We start from the raw sequence: 20,083 nt of genomic DNA on the forward strand, positions 1-20,083 counted from the left end.
TTTGTCACTTCCATTGGCTATAACATTATCTGGCATTTCAGTAACAAGTAGCTCACAGGAAAAGGATTATATTTCACCAGCATTTGCACTCTAAATAAACAAAACAAAATACATCAAAATGTACATTAAAACAATATATTAACAATGTTTTATTTAATGTATGGATGACCTGTCAAGACTGAATGGGTGCAACACAGATTGTCTGGTTGGAAACACTGTTATTAGGCCTAATCGTCGCAGACGACTTGGTCATGGACTAACCCATGTAGTGCTGGACTCCAGCATTTATGGAAAGTCTGTTCACAATACTACATCATGGATTATGATATTATGTTTGATGCAAAAAAAAGTAATGTCATGTCAGTCAAAAGTAAGAGGATAAGAAACTAATCTTCCCTGTGTAAGGCAGTAAAATACGGTCATATACTGTACTTACCGATGCTATGAGATTATATGAGTGATGACAAAGATAGCTATTGTCAGTGCTGTGCGTTATATGCTCAGGCTATGCTGCTTCCTAAGTGGCATGGAGGCATTGATCATTATTATGCATTATTTTTATATATATATGCTATGGACCTTCTGAGTCTGAAATAAAGATTGAAGCATGTTAAATCCTTAGATGTAAAAAGGATCAAAAATGTAATGAAACAGGCTACTTTTTATGAGGTCTACATTTCAGAGCCTTTTTTTCCACAGACAATTTGAGAATTTCGCAGAAGCAGTCATTTTGAGATATGCAGAACTGAAGCTTGTCATGGCATGGGTCATCATTTGGTCAAGGGTAGTTTAACTTTGAGCTGAGAATGCCCTAAGACCCTAAGAGTTGTGAAGTTTTGCTATGAGGTTAATACACAGGGGTGACCTAGACCCTTTCAATCTGTTCCAGAGGGTTTCCAGTTGAAATTTTAAATGAAATGAATTGGACTTCAGCATAATAATCTACAACATTTGTTTTGACACCACATTAAGTGAGTGAATGTGATACTTCTTTTTTCATGACTAATCTTGCGAAATTACATTGCATTGACAAATGCTAAAACAAAGTCTCTTCTGGGAATTTGGAAAGAAGGCATCTTGATTAACGGTTATCCACACCCTTTAAAAAAGGGATGGTTTAAAAACCAACAAACTCCCTTGATGTTGGTCATGAGAAGAAGCTTTCTTTGTGTGTCAACTGAACTGCACTTACAGTGACATGAATGAGGCAATACAGAAGATGCAGAAGGAGACTCAAGATTTACTCTCAATGAGGCGTAACAACAAATGAATGTTATATACACTAATATTTTGAAGATGATACTCTTCTACTTCATTTAAAACTAGATGTATCGCAAAGCGGTTCAAAATATGTCCTGCACATTTTCTCCGCAAAAATAAATCACGCTTTGTCTCCATCTCCTACTCTCTTGCAGCTTTTGTGTATGTAAATGAGTGTGTGCATGTGTGCGTTTGCTTTTGTGTATATGTGTGCTTCTCTGTGCGTGTGTTTTCGCTTGTGAGTATGTGTGTGTGTGTGTGTGGGGGGGGGGGGTAATGGTGTGTGTGTGTAGGTGTGTGTGTGTGTGTGTTTTATGTGTCTGTGCATGTGTGTTTGCTTGTGAGTGGGTGTGTGGAGGTAATGGTGGGGGTAATGGTGTGTGTGTGTGTTTATGTGTTTGTGTGTGTGTGCCTGAATGTGTGTGTTTAATTTTAATTTCAATTTTATTTCACTTATAGAGTGCCAAAACATTACACATGTCTCATGGCGCTTTACAGAGTGTTAAAACATTCAAAGAGAGCCCATGAGTAACAGGGGCGAGGAAAAACTCCCTAGAATTGGAGATACAGGAAGAAACCTCAAGCAGATACATGACTCAAGGGCCTGACCCATCTGCCTAGGCTCAGTTACAGGGCAATAAGGTCTGTATACATGATAAATGAAAGACATGTTTTTATGTATGTGCGTGTTTGTGTGTGTGTGTGTATGTGTGTGTGTCTATTGTGCATGTGTGCGTGTACGTGTTTATTTTTATGTGTGTGTGTGTGTCTCCGTGCATGTGCTTTTGTGCGTGCCTGTGTGTGTGTGTGCGTGTGAGTCTGCGTGCGTGCCTGTGTGTGTGCATGTGCGTGTACGTATGCCTACATGTCTACTGTGTTTGTATGTGTGTGCGTGTGTCTTTATATGTGTGTGTGTGTGTGTGTGTGTGTTTAATGCGTGTGTGTGTTTATGTGTGTGTGTGTGTGTGCATGCATGCGTGTGTGTGAGTGTGTGCATACCTGTGTGTGTGTGTGTGTGTGTGTGTGTGTGTGTGTGTGTGTGTGTGTCTGTGTGCGTTAATTTCTGTTAACAGACCACTGTGGAGTCCATTATCCCACTTATTCCACTGTTGCCACTTTGGTTCATTTCCTGTTATAATTTAAACGTTTTAATCGCTAAAACTGTCTTGTTTGTAGAACAATTTTTTTCCGACACATCAACTAATTTCTCAACTTGCAGGATAAACTGCTGTTACTAGTTCTAAATGGATGGTTGCTATGGCCAAAGACCAGTCGTTAGTTCCATCTCTCCCGTTGTCAAGCGGGCATATCCCAGGATTCTGATAAACCTTATCTTTGAAACATCGCTATTTTAGGCTACTTAGCCTAGCCTACTGCCATCCAACTAGTTAAAAGCCAGCTAAATGTTGCTATGTTTTGAACGTCTGTATTTTAAAGGAACACGCCACCCAAAATCAGTAGTGATATATGTTCTTACCGTAACTTTCACGAGTTGAGTCGTACCTCTCCCGCGTCGGTAGGTGCACTCAAACGCTCTGTCGCGCGGCGCGAATGTGTTAGCATGTTGCTATGCTAGCGGGCTCTGCCGTGGCCGTAGAGAGAGGCACATAGCAGTATTCAAACACCTCCATGTTTTACCTACTTAAATACAGTTGCACGAGTAGTTGATGAAAAATGTTAGGGCACACAACATGAAACGTGACGATTTTCCAAGCGAATAAACATGAGAACTACAATGTGTGGTGCAATAGCACTTGGGAGTACTTCGACCTAGCATGGTAATATTATTAACACCTAATTGTAGATCCTATCCACCACAGAGTTTAGAATCCATGCTGGATCGACCCTCAGCCTCTCCCTCCCCTCTGAGCGAGAGAGGCACACACACTAGAGATGCGCTGATGGGCTATTATTTCAACCATAACTGCATAGCAAAACTTATCATCCATCAGCCATCCATCAGCACCAAAGTTTGTTGACCAATTTTCAAAACTGCACCTGCCCACCATCCGCTGGTTGTTTTAATGTAGGCTATATGGGTGATGCAGCGCTGCTGACGTGAGGCTAGAAAGCCCTTGCCTGTTCTAGACTGATCTAATGCAGCAAATATATTAAAAAGCAAAAGTCGTACATTGGCTAGGCCTATCCCCAGAATATCAGCAGCAAACTCAGTCTCTGTCGCGCAAAACTAGTCTCCAAATAAAACGCACATCGGCCTGTTGCCTATTCTGCCAGCTTGTGACAATATATCGTCCAAAATGCTTGATTGCATTGCATTCTCCTCATTTTTAGCTACATTTTCATGTACCACATCAGCATTTTTGTTCAGTGAATCTTTTGTAAATTGCTTTACAATTACTGTCGGGCCCTTGTCAGCAGACTTCGGCTTGCCTCTTGCCATATTCACTCCTTGTCTTCCGATGTCATTTCTGAGTCATCTACAGATGTTCACCTCCCTAAATAGAACCAACTTCAACCTGTGTTATATCCTAGATGAGACTGCCTGGGTTATTTTGTTTAGATATTAGCCTATATATAAAACACATAATTGTAGCCTACCATTCAGGGAATAGGCATTTAAAAGAGAGACAGAGAGTGATATGACTAAGAAATGACATCGGGCGATGGCAGTGCGAGACGTTCAGAACGTAAGAGCTAAAACTTCTACAAACTCACTAACATCCACAGCGGAAAAAGAAGGTAAGAAAAATAGTCGGAAAACTTAGATGTGTAAGGCAAGCAAGCAAGTTTGGCGGTTGTTACTAAAAATGTGAACATGCACGTTGCATTGTTGTGCGGTGGACTTTCAGAATGAATGGAGTCGGAGTTTCTTTAATATCGAGGCGTCATATTTGTCCGATGGCCTGCTATAAAATGAATTGCGATGTCTGTCTGAAAAAGACGCGCTCGTGCAGTCAAAATGAATGGGAGTCTTCAGAACAGGCTTGTCAGTCAACCTGACATAACAGTGTGTAAAGTAGCCTATAATGTGAATGACTTGTTATTTTATCAAGGATTTCTTTTTTTTTGCAAAAAATAAAGTACAATAGGCATTAATTAGTAGGCCAGGAGCATGCTGAAATTATGTGGCAAATTGCGTTTTTTATTACAATGATAAAATTGTAAAAGGACGTGACCGAAGCTGAGGCAAGCCAGGCAATAGGCCTATAGGCCCGACGGTAATTGTAAAGCAATTTACAAAAGATTCACTGAACAAAAATGCTGATGTGGTACATGAAAATGTAGCTAAAAATGTGGAGAATGCAATGCAATCAAGCATTTTGGACGATATATTGTCACAAGCTGGCAGAATAGGCAACAGGCCGATGTGCGTTTTATTTGGAGACTGTTTTGCGCGACAGAGACTGAGTTTGCTGCTGATATTCTGGGGATAGGCCTAGCCAATGTACGACTTTTGCCTTTTAATATATTTGCTGCATTAGATCAGTCTTTCTAGAACAGGCAAGGGCTTTCTAGCCTCACGTCAGCAGCGCTGCATCACCCATATAGCCTACATTAAAACAACCAGCGGATGGTGGGCAGGTGCAGTTTTGAAAATTGGTCAACAAACTTTGGTGCTGATGGATGGCTGATGGATGATAAGTTTTGCTATGCAGTTATGGTTGAAATAATAGCCCATCAGCGCATCTCTAGTGTGTGTGCCTCTCTCGCTCAGAGGGGAGGGAGAGGCTGAGGGTCGATCCAGCATGGATTCTAAACTCTGTGGTGGATAGGATCTACAATTAGGTGTTAATAATATTACCACGCTAGGTCGAAGTACTCCCAAGTGCTATTGCACCACACATTGTAGTTCTCATGTTTATTCGCTTGGAAAATCGTCACATTTCATGTTGTGTGCCCTAACATTTTTCATCAACTACTCGTGCAACTGTATGTAAGTAGGTAAAACGTGGAGGTGTTTGAATACTGCTATGTGCCTCTCTCTACGGCCACGGCAGAGCCCGCTAGCATAGCAACATGCTAACACATTCGCGCCGCGCGACAGAGCGTTTGAGTGCACCTACCGACGCGGGAGAGGTACGACTCAACTCGTGAAAGTTACGGTAAGAACATATATCACTACTGATTTTGGGTGGCGTGTTCCTTTAAGGCTTGGATGCAATGTGACAGTTCATTTAAACTTTACGAGTTCAGCAAATTAATATGCAAGTGTGATCCCAGCCAAAACACTGGATCTACTTCACAGGTGTTCAAATAACATATGTTAATGCACGTTCTAAATTACGCAGGACAATGGGAAATTCAACCAAGCAGTGGAATAGGCCGAAGGGATAATGTATAGAACGCCGGTCATTATTGGGAAAATAAGTCCCGACAGGGCGAACCGGACCCCGACGCGCTCTACAGTTATCGACATATTCACAGAAAAATGTTAGCCCCCCATGAACGGAATTCCACAAAACTTGGCAGGCATTCACAGGGTGTCAGCATGATCCTCTAATTTTGTGCAGTTTTGACCCGTCAGCTATAGAGGTCTGCGATTACAACACCTAATTTTTGCTTTTTCATTTTTAACTAGGTGCTATCAAATGAGTGATTATGGGATGGGTTGACATGGCCCCTTGAGACCAACATAAAAAAAAAACAATACGGAAGCAAAAGAACTCTACTATATGACCCCCGCATCGCTGCCCGGTGGTCATAATAGTCAAGTCAAGTCAAGTCAGTTTATTTGTATAGCATATTTAAAAACAACAGGAGTTGACCCAAAGTGCTTCACAGGTTGCAGAGTAACTAATTGTACACACATAGGTAGAAGAGGAGCCCAGAAATATAATTGAATGAATGAATAATTGAATGAATGAATAAATAAACATTAGTAAAAACAATAGAACAAAATAAAAACAGTAAAACAAGCAAATAAAAACATAAAAGTAATAATGATAATAAAAATAGCATAAAAGAGCAAAGATAGTGCATGAGAGAGAGGAAGAATCAGGAGGAAGTAAAAGCGAGAGAGAAGAGGTCTTTAAATTGGATTTAAAACTAGCAACTGTGGAACAGGACTTGATGTGTGGTGGGAGGGAGTTCCAAAGCTTTGGGGCAACTACAGAGAAGGCCCGGTCACCTCTTGTTTTAAGTCTTGTATGAAGAACTGTAAGAAGCTGTTTAGAAGAAGACCTGAGTGATCTAGGTGCAGAATGAGGGGATAGCGTATCTGAAATATAAGAAGGAGCTAGTCCATTTAAGGCTTTAAAAACAAAGAATAACATTTTAAAATCTATTCTATAGGCCTACTTTACAGGTAGCCAGTGCAGTTTAGCCAGGACAGGTGTAATTCTTCTTAGTGCCTGTTAGATTGGGTCATGCCAGTGTATAAGGAGTTACAATAGTCAAGCTTTGAGGTGATAAAAGCATGAATAAGAATTTAAAGGTCGGCCCCAGTAAAATTACTTCCGTTTTACTATCGTTTAATTGAAGAAAGTTACTGGCCATCCAGGATTTAATGTCGTCAAAGCAGCTAAAGAAGCTAAGTGTTGCTTTTTCCAGCCTATGTTTTCGATGGTAACCCATTGTCAGTCAATAGTGAAAGTAACTGCATATAACTGTCTTCGTTGACTGACACCTTGGTGAAGTTAGTTTCACTTTGCCAATGAGTTCAAATAATAGACGAGTGCAAATGCGTGAAGGCTATGCTAGGTTTTAGTAATGCATGGTTTAAGAATGACTATTTCATACGGTCTCGCAAGCAGCCTCCTTCAAATGCGCCGTTGAATGCCAAAATACCGATGCATTTATTTGACATATCACGCTTTGCGCCGTTAAAGAGACACCAGGCAACGTTTTCGTGATAATTAATCATCTTCGTAAGTCGGTATATGGTTAAATGACTCATTACGGGGCGAATGAAGGCTCTCTCTCCCGCCCCTACTGCCTGTAGTAAGAATATCCCACTTGCAAGTTCGGTGTATCCTACCCGCCGACCGAAGCAGGATCAGTTTACAGCACAGAGGCAGGCTAACGAAACGCTAGAGATTGTTGCAAACGTCTGTATAATGGCAGAGCCGGCGAAGAAGCAGCGAAAACCCTTGACAGAAGACACAAAGAAAAGGAAAAGAGCTTCAGACCGAGCGAGGGGGAGTTTCTAGAGAAAAAGCATCAGGCTTGCCTGGTGTCCCTTTAAAGGGAATGCCAGATGTCATTCTCATTGGTTTAAAATGATGTTACGCCCCAAACACACCCATGACTGATTAAAAAACCTAGGAACACCTTGTTGCGCCATGCGCTCCACTTTTGATAACGAAACCCCTCCCAATGTGAACTGGACATCCTACTAAATTTGAAAAATAGACTTTTGACGAGTGACGATGCACTTTAGAATGTCATGATAGGGCCCTTGGTCATTTTAAGCCCATTTAGTGGCAACAGTTATTGCAAGTTTCAATTGAAAGTCTGTTCACAATAGCCTAATGTCCCACTCATGACCTATAAGGAAGTAAAATATAGTCATGATCAAGGAAATGAATGTATTTACACATCAAGTAAATGAATGTATTTACTTTCTCTTGATGACTAACCTTGTGAAATGACATCGTAAAATGATAAGAAAAGAGGAAGTCTCTTCTGGGGAATTTGGAAAGGAATTAAAGGCATCTTTCCCCTGAGATTATATCCACACCCCTTAAAAACGTGATAATTTAAAAACAACATACTCAACCCTTGAGGTTGTTCATGTGAAGAAGCTTTCGTGGTGTGTTAACAGGACTGCACTTCTGAGTGATTCAGTGACAGTGGCAATACAGACAGAAAATGCAGTCAGGTACTTTTACTTTTTGTTTACCTTTGTTTACTTTATTATTGTATATTTTCTTTCTTTCATAGATTGTTAAAAATGAATATGTTCAACAAGTGTAGTTACCACACTCTGTACTTACCTGTACATAGGTTGATGGTGGTTGGTTAGGGTTTTTAGGGTTATGGTTCAGTCCGCATCAACGGGACCAAACTAGACCATGCCTAGGTTGGTTAAGAGTATTTGGATATTTTATTGTGGTAATATGGTGGCAAAATGGGGCGCAAGCTAAGCTGGCTGGCTTATTTGTTTTGTTTGTGACGGACTGTATAGGTCGATGGTGGTTGGTTAGGGTTTTTAGGGTTATGGTTCAGTCCGCATCAACAGGACGGTCCAAACTAACCAACCTAGACCATGCCTAGGTTGGTTTAAGAGTATATTGGATATTGGATATTTCAATGTGGTAATATAGTGGCAGCATGGAGGGGAGTGTTTCCAGGATGCTGGTTTCACTGTTAAGCCTTCATAAGGTGTCGTGGGCCTAACTTAATGAAACATCGGTGAATGAGGGTGCCCACTTCATAACCCCAATGACATGCTGCATACTGCTGTTAGATGTGCCATTTGTCTTGTGTTTGTGACCATTGGTTGGCAGATTGGTGAGTACTGTACTTTTCTCAGTTAATTTGGGCTTGGGCTTCTGAATGTGTTTTTACCTTGGATTTTGGCACAAGGAATTATAACACCTAATCCTGTGTATTAATGTAATTCACTGTACATGTTTTTTTCAGATATTGGAAATAATAATAATAAAAACATGATCATAATGTACTGTATACTGCACTTTGCCTTGGTGTGGCAGTGACATTGCATTACTTGGGTTATTGTAAGGGTTAGAAAAGTGTAGTAACAATGTAGAATTCTGTAAAATGTGAGAAGGCTATGATATATAAAAGGATCTCATATTCTCAAGGTGATGATGGGGCAACTTCTTGAGCAATGATTCTCCGGAAATTGTTGCCCAATATCAATGGAAACATGTCAGAACAATCAAATGGAACATTATGCAGCAACATTGCTCAAAACATTGCCATGTGTATCATCAGCTTTACGCGTCTGCAATAAATTCAGATGAAGTCCAGTGCCAAATTAAAAAAGCAAAGCAAAAACAAATCGTCAGTGATATTGGTATAAATTATAAACCAATCTTATTTCAATAAAGGTATACCCTAATTTCATTCACAGAAAACAAAGATGTGTATGACCTCCTCTGGGACAACAATATGGATATTGCTGAGCAGACATTGGAAGTGCCATTTCTACAGCACATGCAGCTTGGAGACCTCCAGGCTGACGACTATGTGAGCTTCACCATCCAGGACATCAATTACCTTGTGAGGGTAACAGACATGTTGGGGGAGATGTGTGAGAAAGGAAAGCTACCGGAGGATCTCCACGGGTTCATGAAGGAGAGATATGACAGCTATAACAACTACGCTGTTGCTACACTACAGCAATTTAACCTAAATGTAAGAAACCAAGCCTCTTTTGTATCACACAGCCACATAGAAGTAACACCTGTTATCTCCATATAGGTCACCAATTTAATATGTATGCAAAGTGGAGTTTTGTAGGTTATCTTGAACACAACCACATGTCACTCTTTCATTGACTTGTATTGTATTTAATGCAGTGTTACATGTCACAAGAGAGCCAAGCTGACGCTAGCTGGTTTGCATGCTAATTTTAGTTTAGTCAGTATATATCAGTGGTTCTCAAATGTTTTCCATTTTTAAACCCCACCTGACCCCATCACCCCAGCAAAATGGTAATGTTAAAATATTATTTCCATATTTTGGTTCCATATTACATTTCCCATTTTGGCTGGACCAGATATTATTTTAATTAATATGTCGGCTTGTTTATGATTCCTATGTTTGTGTGTGGCTATTTTGCTTTGAATCTATGATCTTCCTTGTCAAAAAAGAAAAGCATTATTAAAAATAGGCACAAAAAAATCCTCCTGTTCATCGTGCCCCACCTGTCATGTCTTTATTCCCCACTAGTGGGGCCCACCCCACACTTTGAGAACCACTGGTGTATAAAGCATAGCCATTTTTAACATTATGTCAACAAATTCCAATCAACATTATGTTTCTACAGGTAATTTGTAAATGTTTTAAACTGAATTTTTTTTTTTTTAATGTAAAATATAAAAACCCATATATTAAAAATGAGATAATATAAAAACTCATATACTTTCAGTGACTAACAGAGACAGTAATGCTTATTTTAGCTGTAATCTGTTGACTAATATGTCCACCTGTTACATCAATAGAGTGTGTCGGATATTAAACCAACCCCTGCCATGGAGAAGTACCTGTCAAATTACAGCGATATCATGGAGGGAGAAGAAGCCATTTACTTTGCAGTCGCTCTCCTTCCCTGCTCAGTGCTGTGGCTGTGGCTGGCCAAACAGCTGAAAGAAACCACTTGCAACGCGTACTTCACCTGGAAGAAGAACAACATGCACGGCCACCCAGAAGACCACTACAGGGCCCTCCTCGACAAGTATCTGACCACTAAAGAGCAGATTGCAAAGGCTGACACCATATTCCGTCAACAAATGCAGAATGAGCATGATTTCTTTGCATCTTCACTCATAGAGAAGAAATAAAATGACAGTGTACTGTATGTCACCTGTCACACCATCAAGTTTAAGTTCAAGTAATTTGTCACACATATAGTAGGCCTATGTAATAACAGTGAAATAAAGGTTGTAGCCACTCCTGACTGTGCAACAGAAAGAAAAATAAATACATGTTTTCTATGTTATTTTGTATTGTGTGTCAGTCTGTTAGTTGTAGCTTTGATGAAACGGAGCTTCCCAGAAGGCAGCCACTGAAGCACTGTGCCCATGAAACTTATATCATGGGTATAGTGCAATATCAGTCTATGAAGTTCTGAATTAATGGCATTGTGTGGTGTGACACTTTTAGCTGACCCACCAATGTTTGTGCTTAGGATAATACTATATCCTATAATATTATTAGTATTTAATTTGTACATACATTTTGCGTAGTTATTAAGCAAGCGTTATTTAGACTTAGACTTTGCATGTTGCCCAGCATTTAAATTAGGGCCCCAGGAGTCATGACTAGGGTGGTAAATATTCTTGGTTGTTCTATTTGCCCTGGATCTGCACCGCCTGGTATCACTCTACAGAGCCATCTTGTTCTGGGTGTTGCTGTAATAGGTAATAGGTCTCAGAGGAGACTCAATTGGTCAATTAGTTGAAGATATTGTACGTTTTATGATAATCCAGGTTCAGCCTCTGCAAGAAAATGAAATAAAATATTCTTCATCTTCACAAGCTCAGGCTACACTGACTTCTGGACTTTAAAAACTGTGTTGAGGACAAGGTAAGTGAAGTGGCCTATCACGACATATTTTAAAGTCCAGTTATTGCAAGACTTTAAAACATTTTTATTGTCTGTCAGTTAATAAATGTCAGTCTAATAGGCTATTACAGAAACACTTCACTATGCATTGTCAAAATAAAAGATTTATGAAACAGGGTATTTATTTTGAATAGGCTAGCCTATCTGAATCAAATTGGTACTGTCTCTCTGTAGACTAGGCCTATTAATAATAAATGTCTTCCATTTACATTAGGCCTACATTTCAGGTGTGAAAACAAATACGTTACGTCAGTGGCTGGTTTAATCATATGATTATCTAGGGCAAAAGTCAGTGTCATAGTACTTTGTAGTACTTGTGACCGACTAGAGCTTCAACCCTCTGGCTAGAGCACTACATAGACGTCTGTATGCTCACTGCTGAGCGTAGCCTACCTTAATTTGCCATTGCTCAAAGTGGTATTCAGTCTTTGTTGATTATGTCGCGGGCTACTGATCGACTGAAAGTCGTTCTGAATCATCTGGACCGGTCCGGAGCGACTGTCGTATCCTTTGCTGGCTTCTCTGTGTTTTGTGGCTATAAGACCAAAGCGACATGGGGGCGTTACTCTGACCGACTATGTGTGCTGGGAGTCCGGTGAAGTTACAAGAAAGATCGAGGCATATCTGTGTAGGCCTTATATCAGGCTACATGTTTTGTTTCTATTTGTAGGCTACTCTTTTGATTTTTTAATGGGCATTAATCATGAATACTGTGCTAAGGCAGATATTGCAGTTGTTTATAAATGGAATATAATAGTTCAAAGTCAGCTTTAGCGAAAGACGCAAACTCAATCAAATATCTCTAAATATCTCTATTTTCTATTTTTACCTAGGTAAAAATAGAAAAGACGGTCCGCTAGTTTCCAAAAGGTACCGACTCATGGCGTAAATAAATGATAGCCTACACAGAGCATAGTAATGTAATTGTGTGATGGAAAATGAAAATATCAGTCTTGTAGCTTAGGACTTAACATAACATCTCAGAGGGCGTCTTTCACATCGGCACAGAATGTGTCATATCATCTTCCCCAAACACTTAGGTAAGTGTTTCTGCACGCGAAAATGATGAAAATATTTGTTCTCAGATTATTGTTGTGAGTAGCCTACTACGAGGCAAGAGCCCGTGTTTGTTTTTTGTTTGTTTGTTTTTTTACTGTGGATATGGCAGGTGCAGTGTCAAATGTAGCCTAACATTTCCCCCAATGGTCCCTTTTATAGCCTACTGGACCAGAAAAGTAGCCTACCTTTAAAATGTTTTATTTTATTTTAATAAATTAATAATAATGAATTATTAATTTTAATAAATTAATTGTAATGAATAATGGAAGCCTCTCATCCTTCAAGCAGTTAGCTGACTTGTGATGGTGACAGGCCAACCAACTCTCTTTACTTGCCCTGGGCCAGCGGGCCATTGTTGAACCCTGACAAGGCTGTAACCGGGTGTGATTCATTTTAATGCCTGTTTAGGTACACTTTGGACACAGATTATCTGAGCCCTGAACAGAGAGTTGCTTATGAGGAGGATGGCTTCATCCTTATCAAAAACCTGGTGTCAGAAGAGGACATCAACCAGTTTAGGTAAACATATCGATCTAAACCTGTGTGTGCGCACGAACACACACGCGTACGCATGCACACATGCACACACACACACACACACACACACACACACACACACACACACACACACACACACACTAAGGCTGCATGATTTGGGGAAAATATCTAATTGATTGTTTTTCTGACAGATTTTCTGCGATTTGCCATATGATTTTTGAATGATTCAGTTCAGTATTCCAAATGTATCTTTAATTTGTGTCACCCCTGATTGGTGGGCACGCCTGGTGCACAAGAAGCACAGCATCCCTGACCGACTTTGAAGCTCGCCAATCAGAATTTCTGTGCCCCTCACACACACACCCCCTCCAACCATAAGTGGCATAGTCAAGGAGGATGAAATGAATATAAAAGTCAGAAATGTGACAAAATTAACTGCATGATCATTTGTAGCTTTTGCGATAAGGTAATTGCATTGGTTCATATTGCATTACGATTGCAGTTACGATAATTGTGCTGCCCTAACACACACACACACACACACACACAAACACACACACACACACACACACACTGTTATTGTGTTTGCTGTTGTCTCATTGTGTTTTTTGTGTGTGTGTGTGTGTGTGTGTGTGTGTGTGTGTGTGTGTGTGTCTGTGTCTGTGCGCATGTTGTCAGGGCTGAGTTTGAGCGTATCTGTAAGAGAGAAGTGAAGGTACCTGGCCTGGTGGTGATGAGAGATGTGGCCATTTCCAAGTCCGAGTTCATGCCGGACCAGAAGGCTGTTTCCAAACTGCAGGACTTCCAGGAGGACCCTGAACTCTTCCGCTACTGTGCCCTGCCACAGGTCTGTCTAAATAAGCATGAATGTGTTTTTACACACACACACACACACACACACACACACACACAGCTTCATATGAATCTATGTGCATGAAGTGCAATCTATGTGTAGTTATTGTCGTGGTGAGACTGTCCACTAAAATTGGGTTAATATAGTGTGTTGAAGTGGTGTAGTTTTAAAATGAATTAAATTAATTTGAGAATGAAAAAGACTGAAAGATGTGTTTTGTGTGGTATGGTGCTCTTCTTTTTCCAATTGACTAGGTACTGCTAGGTGTAGTTATGATCAATAATAACATATAGTTATCCAAGTTAATTCTATATTGTAAGGTACACAGACATGTATGCAGATAATGTCAGGCACTTACCCTGATCATGAAAGCACCCATATTGTGATTAACTAATTGTTTGTGTTGTAATTAGATTCTGAAATATGTGCAATGTTTCACTGGACCCAACGTTATGGCTATGCACACTATGCTGATCAACAAGCCCCCAGATGCAGGTAACTACAAACACAGACACGCACACACTGTCAAACAGAGGAAAAGTTTACATACATACTTTTGTGACCTCTACGTACATTTGACAAAAGATGCCATATCCTGTATCAAGACAAGCATGACACATAGCTCATTAACTCAACTAAAATGATCTGTACTCACCGTAATTAGCTATTTTTCTAAATGCTTAGTTGAGAAGATATCATTCAGTATAGACAATTCTGTACCGAAGGAGTTTTAGCCTCCTTGCCAGCAAGTCCACCTTCCATACCAAGTTCAAAACCGGTGCAGGATTGGGCTTGTCTAGCAACGCAAGCTAGCAACGCAAGCTACAAACTGACTTTCTTACATACAGACACAGACACATTGGCTTTTTGTCTTTTACCTTTATTTATTTAACCAGGGAAGAAATCACATTGAGATTGATCTCTTTTACAAGTGAGCCCAGTACAAGTGAGAAGGCAGCTCACAAAAGACAATAGACAACAATAGAGACAACACTAACACACACACACACACACACACACACACACACACACACACACACACACACACACACACACACACACACACACACACACACAATCTAAACTGAAACAAATGGAATAGCATAGTGTGATAGCTGTGTGTTGATTCACCTTCACCTGTGGCCAGGTAAGAAGACGTCCCGCCACCCCATGCACCAGGACCTGCACTACTTCCCGTTCCGCCCGGCCGACCGCATCGTGTGCGCCTGGACCGCCATGGAGCGCGTTACCCGACAGAACGGCTGCCTCGTGGTGCTGCCTGGCACCCACAAGGGCACCCTGCAGGAGCACGACTACCCCGAATGGGAGGTGTGTGTGTGAGTGTGTGTGTGTGTTTGTGAAAGAGTTTTAAAATCTTACTCTGCTGGAGCTGGACTACCCCGAGTGGGAGGTGTGTGTGTTTGTTTGTGTGTTTGTCTGTTTGTTTATGAATTTATGAGTATATGGACAACCCAATCACATATACCAAATGTTATGTGTTTGTGTGTGTGTCCATGAAAGAGTTTCAGATTTAGAAGACAAATTTGGCTTAAAGGTTTTTTGTTTTTAATTAATCTCTACATACTGTAGTGAACAGATTTCTGGTGTGTCAAGGTATTTAGAGCACAGTGGCAACGACACAGAAAATAATCAGAGCCAGAAGTAAGAAGCTTTGTGCCTTGACTTTCTCCTCCATCATCATCTCTTTATCTCTCTCTCTTTTTCTTTCTCTCTTTCTCTCTCTCACCCTCTGGACCACCTGCGTGTCTCTCTGTAGGGCGGTGTTAATAAGATGTACCATGGCGTGCGTAACTACGACTCTAACCACCCGCGCGTGCACCTGGAGATGGAGAAGGGGGACACGGTGTTCTTCCATCCTCTGCTCATCCACGGCTCCGGCATGAACCAGACCCAAGGCTTTCGCAAGGTACACACACACACACACACACACACACACACACACACACACACACACACACACACATACACACATACAGAGTATACATAGACAAAATGTAAATGTAAAATCAGGTTTATAGGCCAAGTATACTTGCGTATACAAGGAATTACAAGGTCTCTGCATTTATCCCATCCGTGAATTAGTGAACACACAGAGCACACATTGAACACACAGTGAGTTGAAGCACACAATGAGCACACAGTGAGGTGAAGCACACACTAACCGGGAGCAGTGAGCTGCCTTGCTACAGTGGCGCTCGTGGAGCAGTGAGGGGTTAGGTGCCATATTCAAGGGCACTTCAGCCGTGGATGTGGGCATGGGAGAGCAGTGCTCAACCACTTCCCCCGCCCAAATTTTTTCTACTGATCGGGGATCAAACTGGCAAGCCCGAACCCCTAACAAGTAGGCCACGGCTGCCCCCAACACACACACACCCACACACAAACACACACACACACACACAGACAGACAGACAGACGCTCACACAAATACACACACACACATACACTGAAGTGGATTGGAGTGGAGTGAATACATACATGCTCATGGACACACTTGCCTCATGCACACATAGATGTAAGCACATAGCACACCTCTACAGCACTCCTCACAAGGCAGAGATAAAACTCTACATTTCTGCATTTTTGATTCTATTCTATTCTGGTTTCTAATCTATTCTGGTTTCTAATCAGACTATAACCTACATTCCTTGTCTAATATACTGTTACTTCAGAATTATAGGTCATGACCAGTTGAATGAAATATCTGCATTTGTGTTTGTTTGCATTTCTACAGGCGATCTCTTGCCATTATGCCAGTGCAGACTGCTACTACATTGACGTGAGGGGTACTACTCAGGAGAACATCGCAAAGGAAGTACACGAGATTGCTGAGAAGAAATACGGTGTGGATGACAGCGTTACTTTTGAGGTAAGGACAGACAGTCAGTCACGGTTGATTTTTTTTCTTCATGTGACTTGATGATGGCTTGGAATAATTAAGTACAGAGGAAAGAATACAGATTAGTTCTGCATTTATTGCATTCACTGTATGTACGAATGTATGTATGTATATGTATGTATATATGTACAGTATGTATGGTATGCGTTTATGTCTGTATGTATGTATGTATGTTCTCAAAAATAAGTGAGGTGTTAGTTAACACAGCACTGAAACACCAAGGTCTCAATGGCACTTTTTGACCCAGGTCTCAAAAGTAATACACACTGTCATTATAGACCCCTTCAAGAAAGTTCCATTATCAGCATCATAGTTGGCCCCACAAGGCTTCGTTTTAACATTCCATATGTTATCTAATGCAGAGGAAGTAGATTGGGAACCAAATAGAACATTCAAGCATTGTTTTTGTTTTTATTGTTGAAAGGGTCTATACTGAATATATGCGGTAGTAGGCCTATTTTAGAGTGGTTATATATGGACTACTGATTCTGCCTCTCTCTATACCCACCTCCTGTGTTTCTCTGTGTCTCTGTGTGTGTCTGTGTGTGTGTGTCTGTGTGTGTGTTCCCTGAACTCCAGGATACCTGGGCCGTGAGGGGTCGTCTGGTACATGGAGAGAGAACCTCCCTCTGAAAAACACCACTGTCCAATCACTCTGTGGATTGACAGCCCAAAATCCAATAGTGCATTATTTTTTTACTGCCAGGTGACAGTTATGCTGCTTTTGCAGTGCACAGCAGCGAATTTCCCCTTCAGCTTAATCCTGTAGCCAGTCAATGGAAAGTTAATCGAATGAACCAACCTAAAGAGATACAGAAGAAGAAACCCCATTGAAAAGGTGGCAGATGGTAGGCAGTGAGTTTGCCTAAGGTCAGACAAGGTGAATGTATTCTAATGTGTTAGAGATCCAGAGCATCTGGCCAAATACACTCACACGCCCTTGAGGAGAAGAGAAGCTTTTGAGGAAGCTAATTTGCTCCTGGAAATGCAGCGTTAAACCTGTTTACCAGATTCAACAAGAAAAGGGACTCTATTTACACCATCTAACTGACAATGCAGATATTGTGTACTAAGACTGTCCCTCCCATAGCCATGGGGCAGTCTGGTGGAAAACCGGCCTTATAGCTAAGCTAATCATATAATGACCCTTAGAAGGAAATTACATTAATTAGCCTGTGTTAACAGACCTGGCTAACTCTGTAATGAGCTAGCGTTTAAAATACATGCCATTGTCCATATTAAGGTGGGCATGACATGAGACTGGAATAAGAAAGAAACACTCATGTAAAGTCTGTGTGACGGGTCATCTGCTTATAATACTGTATGTGTGTTTATGTAGGGTTGTGTGTGTGTGTGAGAGAGAGTTGTTTGCTTTTCTGGTTCAGAAAGAGAAGAAGAAAAAGCTATACAGGTGTAGCGTTTTGTGCTTCAGGTGGAGGTGTGTGTGTGTGTGTGTGTGTGTGCAAACAACTGTTGCCACTGATGTAATAACCCCATGCTTTCTCATTTAATTTTCACTGTGTTGCCTTACACATTAACCTGAGGTGCTGATTGTAATTAAACTAGAACTCAAGAACTTAAGCAGAGTACATAGTACTTCAGTTAAAGTCAAATAAACATTTCTACACCTTTGGATGATTCTTCATTTGTTTTGGACAAATAGAACTTTTGTGTATTTTCTGAGATTGTCAGACACCTAGTTAGCCGCCTTGTGTCTTTAAGTGGCCTATCATTTTACCTTTTTGTGTGTTTGTGGTTGTGTGTGTGTGTGAGAGAGAGAGTGAGTGTGAGAGAGAGAGAGAGAGCAGGGTCTGTGCAGTTTCCTGGATAGCCCCTACCTCACACTGCCAATGTCCCAAAGAAAATACCTAAGAGAGCAAAATATGAATGTGCTTATTCACACACACACACACACACACAAACAGAGAGAGAGAGAGAGAGAGAGAGAGAAAAGAGAAAAATATCACACACACACACGCCACCGTTATGATGGACACACATGCAATTTTCTCAGAGAGAGGAAAACACATCACCAAACAGTTCTGTCATCGTGTACCATCCTTAACTTAGTGCCACACTAACTGGAACACACCCACACCCACACTCACTCGCTCACACACACACACACACACACTCCCACATACAAACACACACTTACCCACACACAAAAATATGGGTTTTCCAGAGTTATAGGGGGGAGATCAATCTTGAATTGGAGACAAGAAAATCTATCTGCCTGCCAGATTTGGAAGGTTCACTGTGTGAGCGAGAGAAGAGAAAAGGGTGGAAAGAGAGAGAGAGGGAGAGAGAGAAAAAAGAGACACATGGCTTTTTCTTCATTTTTCCATATTGAGCAAAGGTCTGGTACTCGATGGCCTCTGCAGGTGCCTCTCACGCTACCCCACGTGCTCAGAGACACCGAGTCACAGATGGAGGTGATGCTCCTCAGGCCGAGGAGGGCAGTGCCCTGCCCATCCAGATGGAGATGGAGATCAGTCCCACTGTCCCACAGGTTAAAGGCTGATAAACGCTGCCATCTGAGGCTAGGACACAAACATCTTCACAGCTGGTGGTCAGATGGGCTCTACACACACACACACACACATACACTCATGAAAACGCACACACATCTAAGGTATGGTCATTCGTAAGAAGGAGCATCCAGACTTCATATCTGGACTCAGTCATGGAACATTCCAATGTGGTTTGGGAGTATGCGGATTATCTGCTCAGTGAATCTGTGTGTGTCAGTGGCAGATTTACAGCAGTAACAGTCACCTGTTAACCACAGCAAGCACTGGGCTGAGGTCATTGGAATGACATATTCTGTAAGGTCACACACACACACACACAGGTTATTTGGGGTTGTGATGGTCTATATTACGACCACCTTGAGATGGTTATGAGTGGGATGTCCTGGCTTTGACAGAGGAACGTGAAGCGGCACGAGTTCATTTGAGTGAGAATAACCCACAAAGACCTGGCAAGCAGCAACATGTGAAAACCATCAGACGCACACACACACACACAAACACCTCTTAGGCCCACACTCTATATACTCTGTGTCCCACCCTATTACACACATTCTCTCACCTTTCTCTGACACACACACACACATATCACTTTCATCACTCCACCTATGATCAGGACCATACACACATATACCAGCACCTGTTACACATGTCAGACAAAGGATCAAAGGCACATGTGGTCAGGTGCACACACACACACCAAACCAGTACCATGCACATATAACCTTAAAAAGGCTTTATCAAATT

The 20,083-nt window shown here is 41.3% G+C and overlaps 2 protein-coding genes across 2 annotated transcripts; both read left to right on the forward strand.

The window, feature by feature from the left end:
- Positions 1-7,878: 7,878 nt before the first annotated feature.
- LOC143136649 (uncharacterized) lies at positions 7,879-10,849 on the forward strand. The gene is made up of 3 exons (XM_076297367.1): positions 7,879-8,041; positions 9,260-9,543; positions 10,353-10,849. The coding sequence occupies exons 1-3, from the start codon at positions 8,032-8,034 to the stop codon at positions 10,689-10,691; spliced, it is 633 nt and encodes a 210-aa protein (XP_076153482.1). The 5' UTR covers positions 7,879-8,031; the 3' UTR covers positions 10,692-10,849.
- An 810-nt stretch (positions 10,850-11,659) lies between these two features.
- phyh (phytanoyl-CoA 2-hydroxylase) lies at positions 11,660-18,438 on the forward strand. Its single transcript, XM_076296757.1, has 9 exons — positions 11,660-11,978; positions 12,460-12,515; positions 12,943-13,053; positions 13,711-13,879; positions 14,299-14,380; positions 15,033-15,214; positions 15,663-15,812; positions 16,641-16,775; positions 17,385-18,438. Exons 1-9 carry the CDS (start codon positions 11,913-11,915, stop codon positions 17,436-17,438), a joined length of 1,005 nt encoding a protein of 334 aa, XP_076152872.1. The 5' UTR covers positions 11,660-11,912; the 3' UTR covers positions 17,439-18,438.
- The last annotated feature ends 1,645 nt before the right edge of the window (positions 18,439-20,083 follow it).

Source organism: Alosa pseudoharengus, unplaced genomic scaffold, assembly GCF_046254945.1.
Source record: "Alosa pseudoharengus isolate Yale_2024_CS ecotype anadromous, Long Island Sound unplaced genomic scaffold, YU_APseudo_1.1 YU_APseudo_1.1_scf_20, whole genome shotgun sequence".
Classification (NCBI taxonomy): Eukaryota; Metazoa; Chordata; class Actinopteri; order Clupeiformes; family Clupeidae; genus Alosa; species Alosa pseudoharengus.